The 19,829-nt window shown below is 39.6% G+C and overlaps 1 protein-coding gene across 3 annotated transcripts in view; it reads right to left on the bottom strand.

Annotated features, from left to right (window-relative positions):
* ARHGAP15 (Rho GTPase activating protein 15) overlaps positions 1 to 19,829 on the bottom strand; it is a 320,750-nt gene that overhangs the window by 10,839 nt on the left and 290,082 nt on the right. For all 3 annotated transcript variants that reach the window (XM_064435287.1, XM_064435286.1, XM_064435288.1), the window contains one exon: positions 12,549 to 12,654. In XM_064435287.1, coding sequence (XP_064291357.1) covers positions 12,549 to 12,654 — 106 coding nt within the window. The remainder of the gene's footprint in view (positions 1 to 12,548; positions 12,655 to 19,829) is intronic.

The raw sequence follows: 19,829 nt of genomic DNA, 5'->3' as shown, positions 1-19,829 counted from the left end.
TTACTAAGTGGAGTTACTGCTTTTGACTATGTTCAATCTATAACCTCTTGCAGCCTTCAATTACAGCCTTTCTGTGCTATAATCCAGCTGACAGCAAATAACTCAGCCCTGGATATGACAGGTTTACTTTCTGACTTAGAGTCCAGAAGGGGCAATTGAGTGGAATTTCAGCCTGGGATGTTGAGCTGTAGACATCCTGCCCAGAAATTCATCTTTGCTCGTGGGTGCAGAGCAGCCCATGAAAGACACAGTATCACTATCAACACATTGGTTTTGTCCAGTGTCATGAATTAATTATTCAGTTCTGTGAGAAACACAGTAATTTTTTGACGTTGAATGTGGCAAACAATTCTACAAAAGTCAGGGAACAAACTCTCAACAAGGCTTTCCTTTTTCTGTGAATTTTTATATCATAGAATCACTGAAACATTTGGTTTGGAAAAAACCTTCAAAAACATTGATTCAAAGCATTGCAATTACTTCATAAATTATTTTGTTTCCAGTCTTTTTTAAATAATGAAAAAAATTTCAAATGTTGGCTTATTAACTGTCCCCAGTATAAAAAAATCCGTATTTTTTATCCCATATTGTCACCATCCTGTTTAAAATGAAAGTCTTTTTGCAGCGATCCACCCAACAGAGATGATCTTATTTTCTGTGGGATCTGACCTCGACCAGGATTCCTCCTCTCCCAGGTTCAGTTCTGAGCTCTCCACAAGCTACGATTGCAATATATATGCACTGCATTTGTATCAGATTTGAAAGATGCTTTAACATGCCTCCCAGCACCACGATTGTTTCAGCCCTGATACTGAGCACGAGTAGGATGAACGCAGCTCTTAAATGCACTAGTGAGTATGTGCCATGAGTCTTTGATTCCTTTAAACTTATTTACATTTTACTCGCCCTTGAGCAATGAATTTACTATGTCAGCATTGTCTTTTCTACTTACACTTTGTCTGTCTTGTCCGCTCACCTTAGCTTGATGTTTATTTTTTTGTGCACGTGTTTAGTCTGCTGCACTAAATGCAGGGACTGCCTGGAGTGGAGGATTTTCCATATATTGTGTCTTTCTAAGAAGCACCCTTTGTAGTACTGCAAGTTCTGCAATATTTCCTGGCTTTAAACTAGCTTTGAATTTTCTCATTAGTTCCTTTAAAGTCAAATACCCATTCACACATGTGCTGGTCTCAGATGACTCTGGTCTAACTGCCTTAGATACTTTACAAAGTCTTTATACTCTACACAGTCAGCCCTACCTCTCTCAGTAGTTGTATTTCTTTCATCTTTGAAGCTTCAAGTGACCAGACTTGCCAATATCTGCTTCTGTCTAACCCTGATCAAAATCTACAGTTAAAAAAACTGGTGAGAAAACATACATGAGTCTCTTAGACCTCCTAACCCAGATCATGTTCAACAGAGATTGAAGGATTTAGGAACAAGAGGGACAATCTTGCTGTGGATATCAAGGCCCTGATATCAGCCATCAGTCTTTGCACAACTCGCACAGTAAGCAGCTTTCAGGACACCTCTCTGTAGGTGCTGCCTCTCCAGCAGAAATTGTCTAGCTTGAAGTGAATATTTGTAAGGGATTTACAAATGTAGAAAGTGCCTCTTTAGCATGCACACATTGTAGTTTCAGGATGCGGAGCTGGACAGACTTAATTTAATATGAAAAGTAATGGAAAGCTCATACTGTATAATTTGGGAAGGTTAAGCAGCTCCTCACCATAGAGGCCAGGTGAGATCCAAAATGTGTTCAACAAGACTTGAAATTTGCCCTGTGGCAGAAATCTCAGGGTTGGCTCTGAGTCCTGAGCAACTGCAGTGACTTCCATGGGGCAGATGCTCTGAAGGAATGAAAACTCCTTATCCTGATGACACTTTTATGAGACCCTTATCCAGACATGGAAACAATCTGGGTTGTCTGAGGTGGTAAAAGTTGCCTGCTACTACTGCTGCCACAGCCCTGTGGAAATCCTCCCTGGACTGAGAGTTTGAACAAGGCAAACTGATGTTCCCAGTAAACTTCACTTGCTGGAAAGCTTCCATATGCTCTGGGGCTGTCCCATATGCCCTAGGCTGACTGTATGGTGGCTGCTGATGGTGTTTGGTGAAGGCCTGCACTTGGCAGTGTGGATGGCAATGATCTGGGAGGTGAGAACAGTTTCCAGATGGATGAAGTGCTATCCTGAGGTGGTCTGGGGAGCCTGAGTCTAGTGCTGACACAGAGAACATGGTGCAAAAAAGTTTGTGCTTTTCTGTGAAGGTTCTGGGAGAGCTGCAGGAGGAGCCAGAAAAATTACAGACCTTTTCTGAATTCCTTTTTCTTGGCTTATCTCCATGGTAAGGGGTCTTCTTTTGGAAGACCACAGCAAAGCTCTGGAGAGGATGTGACAGTGCTATCTAATGTTAGGGCTGGGGTGGGTGTATAATCCTCAGTTTAAAGGAGGTAACTGGTTGCATCTTGTGGACCAGGGGAGGAGGCAAATTGGCTGGAGAGAGCTGCTTCACAGATTTATGATTTTACATAGCACCATAATGCGTAATGTACAAAAAGATAAATATTTTCCATTCAGCAACATCTTGCTGTATTTTCATCTAACTCTATAATTTTAATTATAAAGTGAACATAACCTGTATCAAATTATGATTTTGTTAACATATTGAATGAGGACAAGAAAAATAAATACCAGATTTTATACTGTACAGGCACATGAAGGTATAGTAAAAAAATCTGGTTTCCTTGACCACATTGTCATAATATGCATATATAACTGCTTATTGAATCCAGGCTGTGTAGACAACAGAAAGAACACTGGCTCCATACCATCACAATGCATGCCCACAACAAAGAGGAGGAAAGAACAGGCTCTTTCATTGTGTGTTTCTAAGTATTACCAACATAAGGGCAAAAAACTACCTCTGTCTGAAGTGTATCTATACACCCATGCATAAGTTATTAACTGGGCTCTCTCAGCACAGTTGCTGAAAATATTAATATATTCAAATTATATTCTAGCTACTGCAAAAACAGTAGATCAGACAAATGTATTAAAATCTCTTCAGACAAAAGGAGTCATGTTATTTATAAAGTTCCTCCCCCCCTGCTCCTCACTGGAACACAAACCTTCATTGTATAGAGTACACAAGAATGCAAGATGATCCTTAGATGTCAAAATGTGGCTTCAAGTTTGAATGTAATCATAAAACAGTGACTCCAACGCTCGCCATAAACAAATTGTCACTGGCATTATGTAACTTGGACTATTCACAAAGTATAAAAGATGGGAAGAATAAAAGGTGGCTGCCAAACACTATGGCCCAAACCCAATGGTCGTGCCAAATTGCGCCAGTGGGCTGGGAATTGCAAACCCAGCGTGGAATTCGGATTTACACTCCTCGGTTCTTGGGCTGCTTAGAGTGAGATTAAGGCTATTTTTTATTCAGTTTGTCAGTAAGGCAGCAAAGCAGCAACCAGTGGCTTCTGCAGCCCCCCTGCTCGCTCTTAGTGGGAGATGGGAAAGCGGGATAAAAGTTTCCTAATTGCCACAGGACCCGTTTTTGTACAGAGTGGCTTTCTGGGCTGCAAGCAGACACAGTCAGCCACCAGCAAGGCAGCCTGGAAAGGGAGGCATCACTCTCAAATCTGGTGGTCTTGAGTTTTTCATGTTACTATTATGTAAGGTGCTGCCTCTTTGGGCTGAGACCCTGCCTTGTGCCTGGACTCCTCTGGAAAACTGATTAATAAGGGAAGACCATTCACCAAGGCAGAAGGTCTTGTTTGTGAACAACAACCAATCATTAATTTATACTTTCCTTTGGTCCAGGCTTTAGGTGTAAAGTATATCTGAAAACAAATGCACTGCACAGATTTGAATTGTAACTAATGGTTGTGTTAATGCCCCACCAAAATAGGTGGTTGCCCACTCCTGCTTTTCCCCCCACCCTTCTTTTAAAAAGTAAAATGATATTTTTTCCCCAGCCTGAAATAATTGCTGAAGCAGAGATACTGGTTTAACTCATTATGAATTATTAGTGGAAAAGTGGGTCTCAGAAGTATGTTACATCTGAAATATTTTTCGTCACTTGAACATGTGCCGTCCAGAACTGGCCCTGTTCTACCAGGCACTGGGAACAAACACTTCGCATTCACAGATGCTCCTAATTTGGTGTGGTTTGGAGTGTAATTTAGATCAAACGTATCCATGTAAATGAGTCAGGGTTTCTTAATTAGGTGCCTCTAAAGAAAAAACTTGAACCACATCAGTAGGTGTGGGTGTGGTGCCCACAGTACTGGAATCTTTCTATAGATGAAGCTGAGTTTTGTTCAGGCATACTGTAGGTTTTTCTTTCCTTTTTATTTTTTTCTTTCTTTTTTTTTTTTTTTCTAAAGCACAATAATAAATCTGCAGATGGCATAGACATAAAGACGCTACTTCAGAGGAGCTGTCTAAAACACTGTCTCTTTGGCAAATGCCTTAAAGTAGGTCATTCTGCTGTGATTTAGGTTTATATTTCATTGCCAGCTTTTTGTTCCCATTACAAGTAGAGTGCATTCCAGTCCACAGATTTGCTCTTCTTTTTTTTTTTTTTCTGATTGGTTTTTATTTACAAGAATTTGTAGATCTTCATAAGAAAATGGCCAATACCCTGTCAGAAGTAGTAATCATGCACTTGACCACAAAAAGAGATGTATGAAGGTGATAGCCTGCAAATATTGGAATGTAAAGCACCATTCTCTGGAAGGAAAAATTGTATTGATTCTCTTAACATGGTGATTGAAATGATTGTTGCATCTTTTGCAGTGTGTGAAAAAGGATTTGATCTAATGTCATTTCAGAACCCTTACAGAGCAGGGCCCTAGTTGTTCAGGTATTTGCTTTTGCTTTTTATATATTTGTCACTGAAAGTCATGTATTTTATATCTTATTTTAAAAAAAAATCAGGGTCTGTTTTCCCATCAAAGTACTGGGGGATTTACATGCCAAACTCTCACTAGCCTTAATGAATTACCTGCATAAATTCCCTTTCAATCAATAGTAGAATAGATCCTATTGTGCTATATTAATTATTTTGCACAGAACATTTTGGCCTTAAAGCCTTTTTTGTTTTAGTTTATTTTATTTTTTTTTAAGTTCCAATGAATATCTGAGAAACTTCAAACAAATTATTTATTTCACAACCTTAATTCTGAGAAAAATCACATATCTTTAGGCACAAAAATGAAAAGCATTGCAATTTACCCTTTGATGACCTTGTTGTGGACATTCGTGTCTTAGGGCCCAATCTCCCCAAATAAAAAAAAAAGAAAAAAAGGGGGACAGAGCGATCGTAATGAATTGAGCATTCCTAATTTTGGCCAACAAAAAAGGATTTGAGCTGGAAAGAACACTAACCCCAAGCAATATTAAGAGGTTACAAAATCCCATAAATTAACTCCGCCGGTGATATTTTGCTAAAGCTGATGCGAGTGCAAACCAGAAGCAGGACTCTCACGTGGTCCTGATTAACTGAAGAGTCCTTAGCAGTAACCAGCCCTGCCTGGGATGTGCTGGCCAGATGCACACGTACACCCACAGCACATGGATGAGCCTTCAAAGGCTTGGGGGGCTCCACTGGGGGATTGGGGAGCCAGCAAAGAGTGGAAGTGAGAAGTGTTGGCTGTGTCGTGGTGGGAAAGTGCCTCACCCTCTCCATTCCTCACTTTCTTTATCTACACAACTGGGATAATAAAACTTACTGACCTGAAAAGGAAGTTAGGAGATTTAATTAATGTTTGAAAAGCTTTTTCGAGATTGTTTGATATTGAGTAATGTGGGATGAACAATAGGAGCTCTTGGAGACAGGGGCTCTGTCTATCAGGGTTTGTGTACTGCACTCAGCACAATGGTGCCGTGCAGCCACAGAGTCAACTGTGTCATAAATATTTAAATTAAAACTATGTTAATTATTTTTATCATTCTGTTATTTGCTGATACACCAGTTCAGTACTTGGTAGCATTGAAAAGTACCGAGTGCAATTATTTGCCTGACTGTTATGAAAATCAGGGTTTATATTTTTAAATACAGTTGTGGAAATCGGAAATAGATGGAAGCAAGGGGTGAAAATGTGGCTTTAATTACTCATCGTGCTTCTTGTTGAAAGCACTAAGCAGTAAGGTATTCTTTGGGGAAGAACTAAATTTTGTAAACTTTCTTATTCCTCAAAAAGCAGGATTTGGCATGACTGCAAAACCCTCGGTAGCAGGTCACCCCAACCCCAAAAAATACAAAATCAAAATGCTCAAAGATGCTTCTGAGAGACTGGATTTTTTTTTTTTTCCTTTTAACCTAAAATCTACTACTACTCCTGTCCTGTGCACACTTGGGCCTGGTACATATTTTCTTGTGTCCACTTACTTCCAAAGGGTGAGTTTAGTAGACTGTTGTGTGCTTAACAGAGAGGAAAAGGGTTTAATTCTTCTCCTTCCCCCCCAAAATGAGCCCCGGGAAGCTGTGGTACATGGGATGAGTGTTGGCATTGCTCCAGCTTCTTTGTAAAACTCTTCCATAGCTGAAACTGAGAAAAGCACATGCGCAAAAGTGCATCTCAATATATATTTACCCTTCTCCAGTTAAAAGATGATTAAATAATTTCATATAAATCTTAAAATGCCAGTAAGCTATACCTGAGTTTTTTTATGTAACTGGTCTGCCCACCTACTTACTCCTCTGGTGCAGGAGGGTGTTTTTCCTCCTCACATTTCCAGCAACTGCTCCTCCAAAGCTTGTAGGAGCACAGTTAAACATTTCTCTCTGCTGCTGTCCCATGGCTGGAAACCAAAACCTGCTCGTGAGTTGCCTGATTATAAAGAAAGGTCTTGATTCAGGAAATAATTTCAACAAATAGTTTTTCTTGTGCCTTCATTTAAGGGCTTCTGTACCTTTCTAAAATTTGGGCATTTTTCCTGAGGGAAAACTTAAGTGCCCATTCCACATTTTGGGTTGTAGGTCTTTGCAGGTTCACTGAGGTTTCCCAAATAAACTTGTCTTTTGGAAGAGTACTTCCATTTTGGGGATTGTTTTTAGTTTTCAGTAGCTTTTATCTTTATTATTTTTTTATTATTATTTTTCTTACCAGAAAACTTGCACAGTTCTCAGTGTAATCTGTTCTTTTGCTGTGTGAGAAAAGGTCTCTCCTGAGCCTACATTTATTACATGAGCCTGCCTGAAAACTGCTGATATGACACGTAGTTTAGCAAGTGAAAATCACATATGTTTGCTACATCTTCCCTCCACCAACTTTGGAGGGGGAAAAAAAAAAAAAGTTTGCAGACATCCCATATAGCATTACTATATGCTGTGCTTTAACTTCATTTTCTGGTTTTCCCTCAGAGTCCTGGGTACTGCTGCTGGATTTGTCATCACATTGTCATTGTGTCCTGGTGTGCAGGCTACTGTGTGCTGCTGGCTATGCATGGCTCTGCTTTATTTTCTTTTTTTTTTTTTAAATTTTCTTTTTTCCCCTTAGTTTTTAATAGGTAGAAACAATTCTGTTCAGTTGTATATAGTCTGGAAAAACCTTGACTTTTCATAATGTTGCTGCCAAAGTATGTGAGGTTTGAGGTGGGGGGACTGTTCCTCCCCACTGTTTGTCAGGGTTGGACATTTTTTCCTGTTCATAAACCTATGAACATGGGGGAAGTTTGTTTTTTGTTTTTTGGGTTTTTTTTTGTTTTTTTTTTTTTTCAAAACAGCTGAATATTAACACCTATGAGTTTTGTTAGATAATATATTAATATCAGTGGGTTTGTCTTATATATATAGTTCTGCCCTTGATGAGGAGCCTATTTCCAGTGAAATCAATGCAAACAATTAATAGTAAGAATGAGGAATTTGGGCAGAGGGGGAAGACAATCAGGAAGAAAATCATCATTCTCTCTCTGAAAGGGCAGAAAGCCTGGATGGCATCTGAAAATTACTTGCCATGCAATGTAGAGTATGGGAAAAATGGAGCAAAATAAATGGAGTTTCTTGGATTCAAGGGTGAATTAAAACAAATCAGCTCCTGCCTGGACAAGCCAGCCAGATAGGGCACATTAAGAGATCCACGTGATAAACCAAGAGGCAACTGCAGAGCTCCCCAGACAACTTGCCTGAAGTGGCTGCCAAGGAGGCAGATGCTGCTGCTGGAAGAATATCTTCCACAGTTGGGCATCTGGGTTCCGCGCTTTCCACGTAAGGCAGAGGGATGGGAGCTGGCCCCTGCCTTCCCCTTTAATTATTTCAACATCCCTTTTATGGGTTTGTAAATAACACACATTATCCTGCCTTTGTGCAGGGAAATCGGGAGCAAGGAGAGGGTTTTTTTGTCTCTAACACATCCCCTTGCAGGGGTGTCCACACGGATGGGTACAGCCAGACCGGAGCTTGGCTGCCCTGTGCTCCAGCCTGGTCAGATGTGACACAGCCCGGGTCTGGGAGTCGCAGAGCTGCCTCGTGGTGGCACGGAGCTCAACCTAATAAGCAGAGCAGGCTGAGATTCATTAATTTAACATTAATAAGCACAGCTCATGAGCTCAGGCACAGTGCTGTGTAGTGCAGGCACACAGCTCCTGGAGGAGAGCGGCGTCCGCCCTCGCCAGCTCGGAGTGCAGTGCTGAGAGCCCAGCCAGGGTGCTCCTCCTCCCTGCTGCATTTTGCATGAGGGAGAAATGACAAGTTTTGTGGTCACTGGAGACGCTCCTGTGCAAATAAAAAAAAAATAAATTCCCATCCAGGATTTTAAATTGTGTTGCTGGTTTATGCTGAGACTTTAAGGCATTTAAATTTCTCGTGACTCGGTTTCCCAATGGGTGTGTAACAGCTACCTCAAGGTATTGTGGTGAAAGCAGGTCATAAAATACATAGAGAGAAATTCTCCTTCTGCCTAACCTGTATTACAATTTTGTGAGTAAATTATTGGGTACATATAATGGTTTCTCAGATAGGGATTCGTTGTGCTCAGTTCATGTTTGTGCGGAGAGACAAGGCAAGGTTTCTGCATCATTTGATGCCCTGTGTGCACCCAAAAAAACGGGACCAGAAAGGTGCATCAGTTTTAGCTGGTACCTGTGATTAGCTCACTTCATTTGGGAGTAAAAGTCAGATATGAGTAAGGAAGAGGAAAGAGAGGAGACCTGTGGAACTGGTGTATGGAGCGGAAATATATGGGCTGTATAGAGCAAGCAAATATTCTCTAAACATATTCGAGTAGAACAGGCTGTTTTCTGTAGCCCTTTATTCAGGAAAATCTCTACTCAGGTTGGGTTTTTGTTGTTTCTTTCCTGTGTAATGTCTATGTTTGGTTTGTTCATCTTTGGGAAGAAGCATGAATAGCCTAATAGTAGTTGTGCTCAATTATTTCCAGCATGAGTCATAATGGAATGATTCCTTATGGAATTAGACTGACAGAGCTATGTGATATATCTGTTCAGCCCCATATTTTGTCTATTTTGCTTTTAAGTAGAAGAGATTTCATGGAAATATGACCAGGGACATCAGCGGGTTGTGTTTTTTCCTATCAAACACAAACTTGAAAGAACAGGTACTGCAGCCTCAACTTCACTTTCAATCCACCTCCTGTGGGCTGCATACACTGCACTGTGACTTCTTGCAGCTTCAGAGAGCTTGGTTGAAGAGAGATATATGGCATGGGTGTTAATCCCTGCTGCCAGGCCTTTCTCACAGACTCTCTCATCACTACCTTTGTCTGGTTTCTAAGGAGGTTCCTTCTGAAGTGCATTTCTCACTGTTATTTCTGCTGGATCTGGACCTGCTCCTGCAGACTGGATTTCTGCAGAATGGCTTAGGATAAGGCAAAGGCTGGATTCTCGTGCTCAGTGTCAGTGAGACAGATGCTTTCACGTGTAGTATAGAAGTCACAGGCTTGGACAGCCCCATAGTCCAGGTCTGTATAGCCCTGTTCTGTCTGTCTGACAGGAAAGAAAGGAGTAGGAGAAGGGTAATGCCATGGAAACAGGACAACTGCAGGATAACAGGATAACTCCCTCATCTTCTCCCCATCAGAATCCCCTGATGGGGAGACCAGTTCAATTCTGGGAAGAACATCCATCTCAACCAGCAAATATAGAAACTGCAGTAATATGCCTCAAATAAAGCCAGTTTAGTTATCTTTCCAACTAACCAGAAACTTCTGAAACTCCTGTAACTTGCCCTGAGAAAGCCCTCTGATCAAAGTGGGAGGTGAAAGTCCATGCTGAGGGACATTGACACTCCTCTTCTGAAGAGTGCCCCCAAAATGAATATAACTCTACATTTTGTAACCTCTGCAAACTGGTCATGTTTCCTAGACTGATTCAAACAAACACATATTGTCTCTATTTGCGTAATATAAGCATCATATAATTACTGAAAATGTAAGTACACTACTTCATTCTTATTTATGGAGACATGAGATCATTCAGACTCACCCCCATCTTTAGCATCAACAAGTTCAAGAGAATGTTTTATTTTTTGGGGGGGATATTTTTGTGCTTTCAATATCTATTCTACTGTTGCTTCCATATCAATGGAGCAAATCCTATGGAATAGCCCTATCTTTTCCCGAGGATGTGTTTGAAGCAGAGAAGAAGATTGACCTTCTTCAGAGAGACTCAGACAATTACTTCCTTAATGCTTAAACCCCCAAATGGCTCCACTGTCACATCTTCCTGCCTTCCATCACTCTGTGCCACTGTGTTGCCTCAGTATACCTCTGCATTATGAACTATTGGTATTTTATTTCCTCTGTTTTAGCAGTTTTATTTTTCCTTTTGTTTTTTCTTCTCTGAAAAATCCACCAGTGTGGGTCCAGTTTTGCCAGTTATTCTACACATCCACAGCAGGAAACAATTGCTGTCCCAAATAGATTATGCTCTAAAAAGCCAAGGCAGACAAAGGAAGTATTATCATCATTTTGTAAACAAGGAACCAAGGCACAGGGAGATTAAATGATTTACCCAAGGTCACCCAGAACATCCGGTCAAAGCCAAGAACTGAACCCACGTCTCCCGAGTCTCAATCAAGTGATTTAACTATGAGATCAAAGACTTATTGTGCATACCTGATATCTCTCCCCTAAGACATGGCAACAAAACTTTTTCAGGTTAAGATCAATGCCACACAGAGTGCAGTAAATTTTGTATATGGCATATCTGTGCTGACAGCGTGTACCCACTCCTTGCACTCATGTTCTTCCCAGGAAATAATTTCCCTTATTATTCTTCCATTGCCAGCAATAAATTATCATCCTTTTCTAGATAACCTGCTGAAGGAGAGAATGTGTGCACACAGTGCATCAAATGAACACACAGGAAACTGTTTTTCTGCAAGGCCAAACTCAGTCATTTTATGGACTGCTTAAAATCCTTCCATGCTTAATGAAATGGGGACATTCCCACAACGATATGAACTTCATTTGCCATTTCAGCTGGAAGCTGCAAAACAAGATAAAGGATCTACATCTCTTACATGCACATGCCAAGAAATGGTTGCTATAAAGGCATCATTCATTATAAGCTCAGAGTGGTCTTTGATTTGGAGCCTTTATCACTCCCTCACTGGGTCAGTTCCTGGGATGAAATACTCCTCTGTGCCTTGAAGGGGCCCAGATCCTGATGTCCCTTCAGTTTTTGGGGTAGTTTGGCTGAAAAGTGACTGCAGAAAACAGCCTGGGTAGTGCCAACAGCAAGGAGGAACAGGGTCACAGGACCCTGCCCTTCCCATATCCCTACCCTGAGGCCTCCTGGCCATCCTGCAGGTCAAGCAGCTCTGGTGGGTGTCTGAGTGAGCCATGCCAGCTACGTACACATTTGCTGTTAATGCCATGAAGCACAAGAAGAAAACCTGAGGTGAACGTGACACCCTGGGTTAATTTTTTGGGTCGATGTCTCTGGCAAATGCAGCTCAATGAGAGTGGAAACCACAGGGGAATGATGAGGGGCAACCTCACAGGGTTGTTTTCCTGCCTCTGTGGTATCTCAGCAACATTAGGAGAGCAACGGTGCATTTCCAAATATTTCCTCAGCATTTCTTAGGTGTTCTGTGTTGTCACGAGCTCCTTGTGAGGGACAAGAGCACTTGCTATGTATTCTTGACTGATGTTGTGTCTGACATCAGCATATCACAATGACAGTACAGGTGATTGAACAGTGTTCAAAACATGACCATCCAAAAGGCCATCCCTGGAGAAATTCAGTCAAACTGGGTGAATGCAATCTGGAACATGCTGCATTTGCCTAATTCAGTGCACCTGTGACATGGTAACCCCAATGTTTTTGGGTGCTTTGAAGGAAACAGAATTGTCCTGCTTTCTACTTGAGTTAAATTTGGGATTTTGCTTAGACATCTTGATTTCTTGTGCAGGAATAGGATATGCATAGACACCATAAATCGTGCTTAGTTTTGCCAAATAATGTAATTATCTTTGGTATTTTCAATGATACTTCCAATAGGAGGATTAGGACACCACATACTGATTTATTTTTTTGAAATTACTGATCTGGGAATAGCACAGTTCTACTTACTTCTGTAGATGTTCAAAAAGGATTTTCATCGTGTCATAGTTGGGTCTAGGGAGCTTCTTTACCAGGCCCCTTATGCATTTGATGCGAGTGGCGTTGTCCTGGATTTCTAATGGAAAAAAAAGAAAATAACCACTTGAGTGTCACATTAGGACATTGCTTTGCACAGTGCTGTAGCTGGTACCTTACAAGAAAAGTCATCATGAATACGTGGTTAAAGCCAGAATATTTCATACCTTCTTTCACCTTAACAGAGAACAAAAGTAGTTACAAAGTCTAAAAATTCTCTATTCATCTTAAGAAAGCATTTCCTGGTTCACAGAAAAAAAATTTCTTTTACTTTTAACTTACTTTATTAAACTGATAGACCACCTTCCTTAGATCAAATACCCCCAAGAATTAAGAGACCTACATCTTAAATGGAATTATCCTGTGGAATTACATTTGCTCAGTGATACGGCTTCTGTGACAGGTGCACTTTTCATCTAATCCTTGTTGTCCTTTTTTATTCATCATAATGAAATCCAGTCTATTTATGAATCTGTCTTTAACACCCCATCATATTTAGAAACATAAAATTTGCTATTGTTTTTAGTGGTCCAGTCTTGTGAAAAATTATTTCAAAAAACTATTCCACTGTAGCTATTTTCTCATACCATCTCACACCTGGAATTTTTGGAGGAAAAAACCCCTGTGTTTTGAACTTAAAATTAGTAAAAAAGAACACAGCACTAAGAACTTTAATCTCTTCTTTGGGGTGGTAACAACAGTTCTACCATTTCTGTTAAGGTATGTTTTCCTGTTTTACCATGATTCATAGTTTTTTGGGAAAGATTTGGCTGATATTGTCATCGATTTGTCTAAGATGTTGCAACTAAAGCAAAGTCATGTACAACTGTTCTTTCATTTAGGAACAGATTAGATAAGGTACCAGTAGGTCTGACGTAGGGAAAACATCTTGCATGCTACATGCCCTAGATAACCTGAGAACACTTTTCCGATCTTATCATCTATGATTAAATTATCACCTATCATTCTTCGTATATGTTCCTCTTTAATATTCATATTACCCTAGCACTCAGAGATCTCAATCAGGATTAAATCCCAGTTGCAGTAGGTACTGCATGAGCATACGTGGTGATTAGTGACTTGATTTAAAGGTTTCACCAAAAAAAAGTTTCAAGCTAAAATTTTCCTGCAATCAAGCCTAATTTAAAAATTAAAATTACTAGGATAATATTCCTTCCTCAGCATGTGTTGCTAGTCCCTGCTGAGATTAATACTTTGTACCCACAGATATAGATGTTTATACTGAAATTGTTTTTAATTTTAACAATCATGTAGACATGGAAGACAAAGACCTAAAATTAGGCAGTGCATAGGTATTAGTTTCCAGTAAAAAAACCCCAAATTTTCTTATGGACTTATTCTATAGGAAGTCAAGCAATTGACAATAGTGATAATGAAGTTAAACACAAATGAAGAGCACACTTTCTGTGTATTTCTCTCCTGCTTTGGTTTGACCTACAAAAAGCCTTAACTTCTGAACAGCACAACCTCCCTCAGTCTTGCAGTGCAGTCATCCCTGAATGTTTTCTGCCACAAGCCACTACTGTTCAATTTTGTTCTGTGGGTGAACTGCCCAGTGGAAATAGGTCTGAAGCTACAAATGAAAATGATATGAAATTTGCAAAAGTTAATTTATTACAGAAAGGGGGTGAAAATTCTTTGGGCTTTTTATTTGTGTTTCTTGGTGTGCTTAAAAAAATTACAGAATCATTTGGTTTTGAAAAGTCCTCCATGATCAAAGACCAACCTTTACCACAGCACCGCCAAGTCCACCACCAGACCATGTCCTCGCGTGCCACATCCACATGGCTTTTAAATCCCTCCAGGGATGGGGACTCACCCACTGCTCTAGTCAGCCTGTTGCAATGCTTAGCAATCCCTTTAATGAAGAAATTTTCCCTAATACCCAACCTAAAGCTGCCCTGAGGCCATTTCCTTTCAATCTGTGACTTGTTACTTAGGAGAAGAGACCAACCTCTACCTTGCTGCAACCTCCTGTCAGCTTGTTGCAGAGGGGGACTAAGGTCCCTCCTGAGTCTCCTTTTCTCCAGGATAAACACATTCCTTCAGCAGCTCCCTCAGCTGCTCCTCATCAGACTTGAGCCCCAGTCCCATTGCCCTTCTGTGGACATGCTGTGCCATGACAAGACATGCTATGATCTCACTAGATTAGTTAAATTATATATATTTTAATATATATTTTTATATATTTTATATATGTGTATATATATATACACATATATATTTATATTTATATTCATATTTATATTTATATTTATTTACATTTATATTTATATTTAGGCTGCCTTGCCTCTCCTGCAACTCCACAGATAAAGTTTCTCTAAGTAGTTTAATTTTAAATTCAGGGTTGTTTTTTTTTTTTTTTTTTTTTTTTTTTTTTTTTTTTTTTTCCTGAGAATTCATTGGGCTTGAGTGGAACTGAGACACTGAGGCAGGGACAAGCACAGTGGAAAGAAGGGTTCACTCTTTGTCTCTTGCAGAGCATTTACAGGGAAGTGTTGTACAGCAAAACTTTGTTGTGTTCTCTGGACGGAACTGTCTCTACTCTGTGTTAACACAGATACCTGATAAGGAACCACATCCCTGCATCCTCAGCTGCTCACAGAAGCTGCAATTTTTTGTGAGGTATATTTGTAAAGATGATAAAATAGCCCTCCCCCAATATTAATTGATTAAAAAAATTATTTGTTGAGAGAATGGCAAGGGTAGAAAGCTTTGTTTTTAGGACTTACTGTACCAAAGTCATCAGTATTGGAACATAGGGGATATTTAGGTTGGCAATAAAGCACAAAAAGCAGAGAAATTTTGCATAATATTATGCTGCGCATCAGTCTATTTGTTAATTGTTAGTCTATTGTAAAAGAAGAAAAAACAGGCAACATGTGGTAACTTTAGTCAGCATTTCTGAACTGGGAATGATAAACACCTCTGCCTGGCTCTGGCATTTATCAGTACTGAGATATTATTACCACATAGAGTCACAGCATGGTTACTGTTATCATCAAAAAAAAAGAGCCAGCTAATCTTAATGGTTTGTAAAGCCGTTACCTGCACTGGTCTGACATTTATCATGATCATTTTACCACATGAGTCCTACATTGCAAAGGTATTTTATCTGGAAGGGACATCACTATGAATTATTATTTGCAGCTAGGTAGAAAATTGTATGTTGTAGATACCTTTTCTCATTATAAATCACAGTCACATTTCACCATTTCCCACACAAAGCTGCTGAGCCCAGGCTTTTTGCCATAACACTTAGTCTTGCTCCCTTTTATAGTTCCATGAAAACATTGGGTATTCTTTCATTAAAATGGTTGATATCGGTGGTTTTTTTTAAATGCTCTATACACGCTTGATTTTTCTCTAGTATAAAAGAATTTGTTTTTCCACTTGAGAAGCTGAAGAGGATAAACTGTTCATTTTTTTTATTAAAGCTTACTCTTGCTTCAGTTTTTGTGGCTGGGCTTGTCTTTACTCTTGACCTTGTTGATGGAATATTTAACAGATCAGATGCAAGATCTTATGTTTCAGTTGCAATACCTATGTATTTGCTTGATTTCTGTAATGCCTTCAGTTCCACATTCCTAGAAATTTTTCCCTTTCAGATCCCTGAGAAAGATTTTAAATTTTTTTTAAAATGTTTTTCTCTTTCCCTTGCACAAGTGTAGGGAGGAAATCCTGAAACATGTTTTTTTAAAAATAGGTGGGGAAAAAGTTATCTCCCTTCCCTGTGCTGTATCATGAAGCCCAGCAGCACAGGGTGAAAAGGAAGGGAAACACTCTGAACAGCTGTTAAATTCTCCAGCTAAGTCTAGAAAAGGAAGCAGAGCAATTGTGATAAAAAGAAACAAAATTGGTTTTAATTACATTCTTTTTATTGTAAGAATTGGTGAAAATCTGAGGGGAAAAAATATTTTGGAAAGTTAGATTGTCTTTTCCCCCTGAAAATTTTGGAAGGGAAAGTCATCATAATCACATATATCAAATAAAGAATGAGAGGAGGGCTAATCCTTTTTGCATTTTATGGGGAAATTTTGGGAGACGAAAGGGATAATTTCAGCAGATCAGGATACTCTGAAGTGAATCACAGATGGTTTTGCCGTGTAAAAGAATCATAGAAAATATATTTAGAATTTGGGTTACTGTCTTTAAAAATAGGGCTGGCTCCCTTTAACAGAGCAAAACCGTGGGGATGCTCTCTTGTTTATATCTAAATGAAGAATGCATTGAAAAAAGCCCCTCTTACTATTATATAAGCCCTTTTGCAAATGAGCTTTGGATAAACATTTGGGCACAGAAGAAAACATGACGTGTCTCTAACATTAACAGTGGCTGGGTAAAAATGAATAAAGAAAGTAACCTTTAGCACTTGTGTCCATAAAGAATACTTAAGAGAATCCCACCGAATGTTTCTTTTAATCATTAATTTTAAATGGACATAGATGTTTACAACAAGCCACTTTGTTTCAGAACAGGAAGTCCAGGGTTTATCTCCAATAACTCACGTTGGCTAGGAAGGGATGGATGTCTCTAACCTGACGTGCATTCATTATTTTGTAAGGTACTGGGGTCTGACCCGTGACCCTCCTCAGACCTGCTGCATTATTCATGTCTGATTTACTCTGTATAGTTTTGCTATAGCACCCATTTCCCTTTTTCCAGGCATTTCGGTGGCTTGTGCATGTTTAATGTTAAATGGCATTTATGCTTCACATTAATGCCTAATTTTATCACAAGCCATGCTTTCTTTTTATGCTTTCGAGCCTCACGGCTGAACTGCTGAAAAAAACCCAGTGATTTATGATCCTGCATAAAATATCAAACTATTGATCTGCCACCTTTTGTTGTTGTTGGCTTTTTAGGCATGGTTTTCCCTGATTTTCTTACAGGCTCTTCTCACCTTGTTCTGTTTTTTTGGATAAGATTTCTGCTGTGGTTAAAACGTCACACACTGTTGCTACAGCAAAATCTGCCTGCCAAGAGTTTTTCCAACAATTCTCAACTGATTCGGCTGCCGAGAGAAAGACGGGTCTTGTCTGGGGCTTATTTTTTTGCTTGTTTATTTTTTTTTTTTGGGTTGTTTATTTCATTCCTTTGATTTTTATTTTTTTTAATCGGAACGGGGTGGTTTAGGTGGATTTTCGAGTGCTAATGAAATTGTGAGACTTATGGCGCTGGCTACAGCCAGCCGGAGTGTGGGCAGACGCTCTGTGAGCTTCCCCACTGTGCTGCTGTGCAAGCATCCCTGCTGTTATGTTTGCTATAGTTTTAATGTCTGTGAAAAATTCCTGATGCAACTAAATTATGTTCTGCCCTCTTGTTTGTATAAATAAACACCCGACTTAGCCAATTCATCTCGCTCTTGCCCATTTTAGAAGCTTGCTCTGTCACACAATGCTTAACCCCAGTCCTTGATGGCTTTGGTGTTATCAGGGAATGAAAACTTGCTTAAAAGGGAGCACTCTGTTGGCTTAATTTTTTTTTTTTTTTTTTTTTTAGACACATCAACTGCCCAAAACTCTGTTTTCGTTTGGTAAATCTTCCTATTCTGGAAGTCATGCTGGCTAAGATACACAGGTTTTTAATGTGTTAATAGATAAATCACTTATTCATACCACTTTTAATGTCAGGATATTTTAATGTTACAGCATGCAACATAAAAGTCCCAATTTTAATCACTCTCAGTACACTGTGGCAATCCTCTATTGCAGATATATTGTAAAATATTATCTTGGTTTTTTAAAAAAAAAATCTATAAGAAGTGTTGAAACTAACTAATATTAGCTATAAAGAAAATAAGCAATTTGTGATCTGAATTGATTTACTTTTTATTCATGCCTCAGAATTAGTTGTTGAAAATGAGAATCGTTGAAACCGCTCTATCTGGGCAATTGATAAATTCATCCTGTGTAATATAAAGTGGAATTTGCAATGAATATTCATACAACTTTTGTGATCCACTAGCAAGACCCAAGACAATGAGTTTGCAACTCGCTCCCATTTAACAAAAATATATGTGGAATTAATGGGAAGAAACAGCACTTAGAAAAGTTAAACTTTAATGTATCGAACTCCAGGTGCCAGAGTTTGAGGGAAATAACCAATAATAGTCATTTTTTACATATTTGATGGGACTGATTATGCAATGTGCAACTCTAAATGGCTTATAGCACATTGTAGCATGGTTCCATCCCATTGGCTACAGTAGGGTGCAGGCAGATGGATGACAGTGACAAGGAGAGAAGTGCTTTTGCTTAGCCGTGCGTTAAGATGCCATCCAGAAGCTCTGTGCACTGCAGACACTTCATTAGGATGCCAGGATAATGGTAAACTACCACTCAGAGTGACACCCCATTTCCTGCTTACTGAGCTCTCCAACCTCGGCAGATGTCAACAATCTCACAGTGCTACAGAGCAGACCTAACTTTCCAGGCACTTTGACTCCAATTTTTTTCCCTTAACAGTGCCATACATTACATGCAATATGTAACAGCAAGTACCAAACAGAAAACAAAATTTGCTGCCCTAATTATAACAAAGCAGCATCTGACTTAGGTCCTGCATGCCCAGCGTACATACAACCAGTTAGGCAGCAGCAGAGAGGAATGAACCTTGTCAGTCGATTTTGGGGGTTAATTAGACTTAGGACTTTGCTAAAGGATAGTCTGATCCAGACTGAAATGATTGTGTTTCACCTCTAAGTTCTACCATGCAAAGGGAAAACGTGCCGAGCTCTTTCCCTGGTTTTTCATACACTGTGAGAGCCTCTGTGCGGGGTTTTCTGAGCAGAAAGAGCAGACTTGAGCATCTGGACGGGGTGATATTTTCTCTGCAAATGCACAACTCGAGGCCGTAACGCACCTCCCCAACAGCAGTTAAAGCCAGCAGAGAGGCTGTGCTGCGATGCTTGACCCGTGCTCCTTTCCAAACACAAATAGTTGATCACACTTCCAAAAAAGATGTCTTCAAAGTCAAGACCAGCACACACCCATTAAATTTATAATTTAATTTAATTTCTTGAACCTATCAGTATCTGATTATACATGTCTTTAAAGTAAAGAATCTGGCTTTTTCTATATGTAGGTATTTTGCTCCCTCTTTTTTATTTTTGTCTGTAGAGGTGATTTCACAGTGGTGGTCTGCCCAACAACAGCAGTGGACCATCACTATTGTTTTTATTTTATTTTTTTG

The sequence above is a fragment of the Passer domesticus genome, chromosome 10 (genome assembly GCF_036417665.1).
Source record: "Passer domesticus isolate bPasDom1 chromosome 10, bPasDom1.hap1, whole genome shotgun sequence".
Lineage (NCBI taxonomy): Eukaryota > Metazoa > Chordata > Aves > Passeriformes > Passeridae > Passer > Passer domesticus.
Note: the sequence above shows the minus strand (reverse complement) of the source record. Positions and strands in the feature narration are given on the sequence as shown.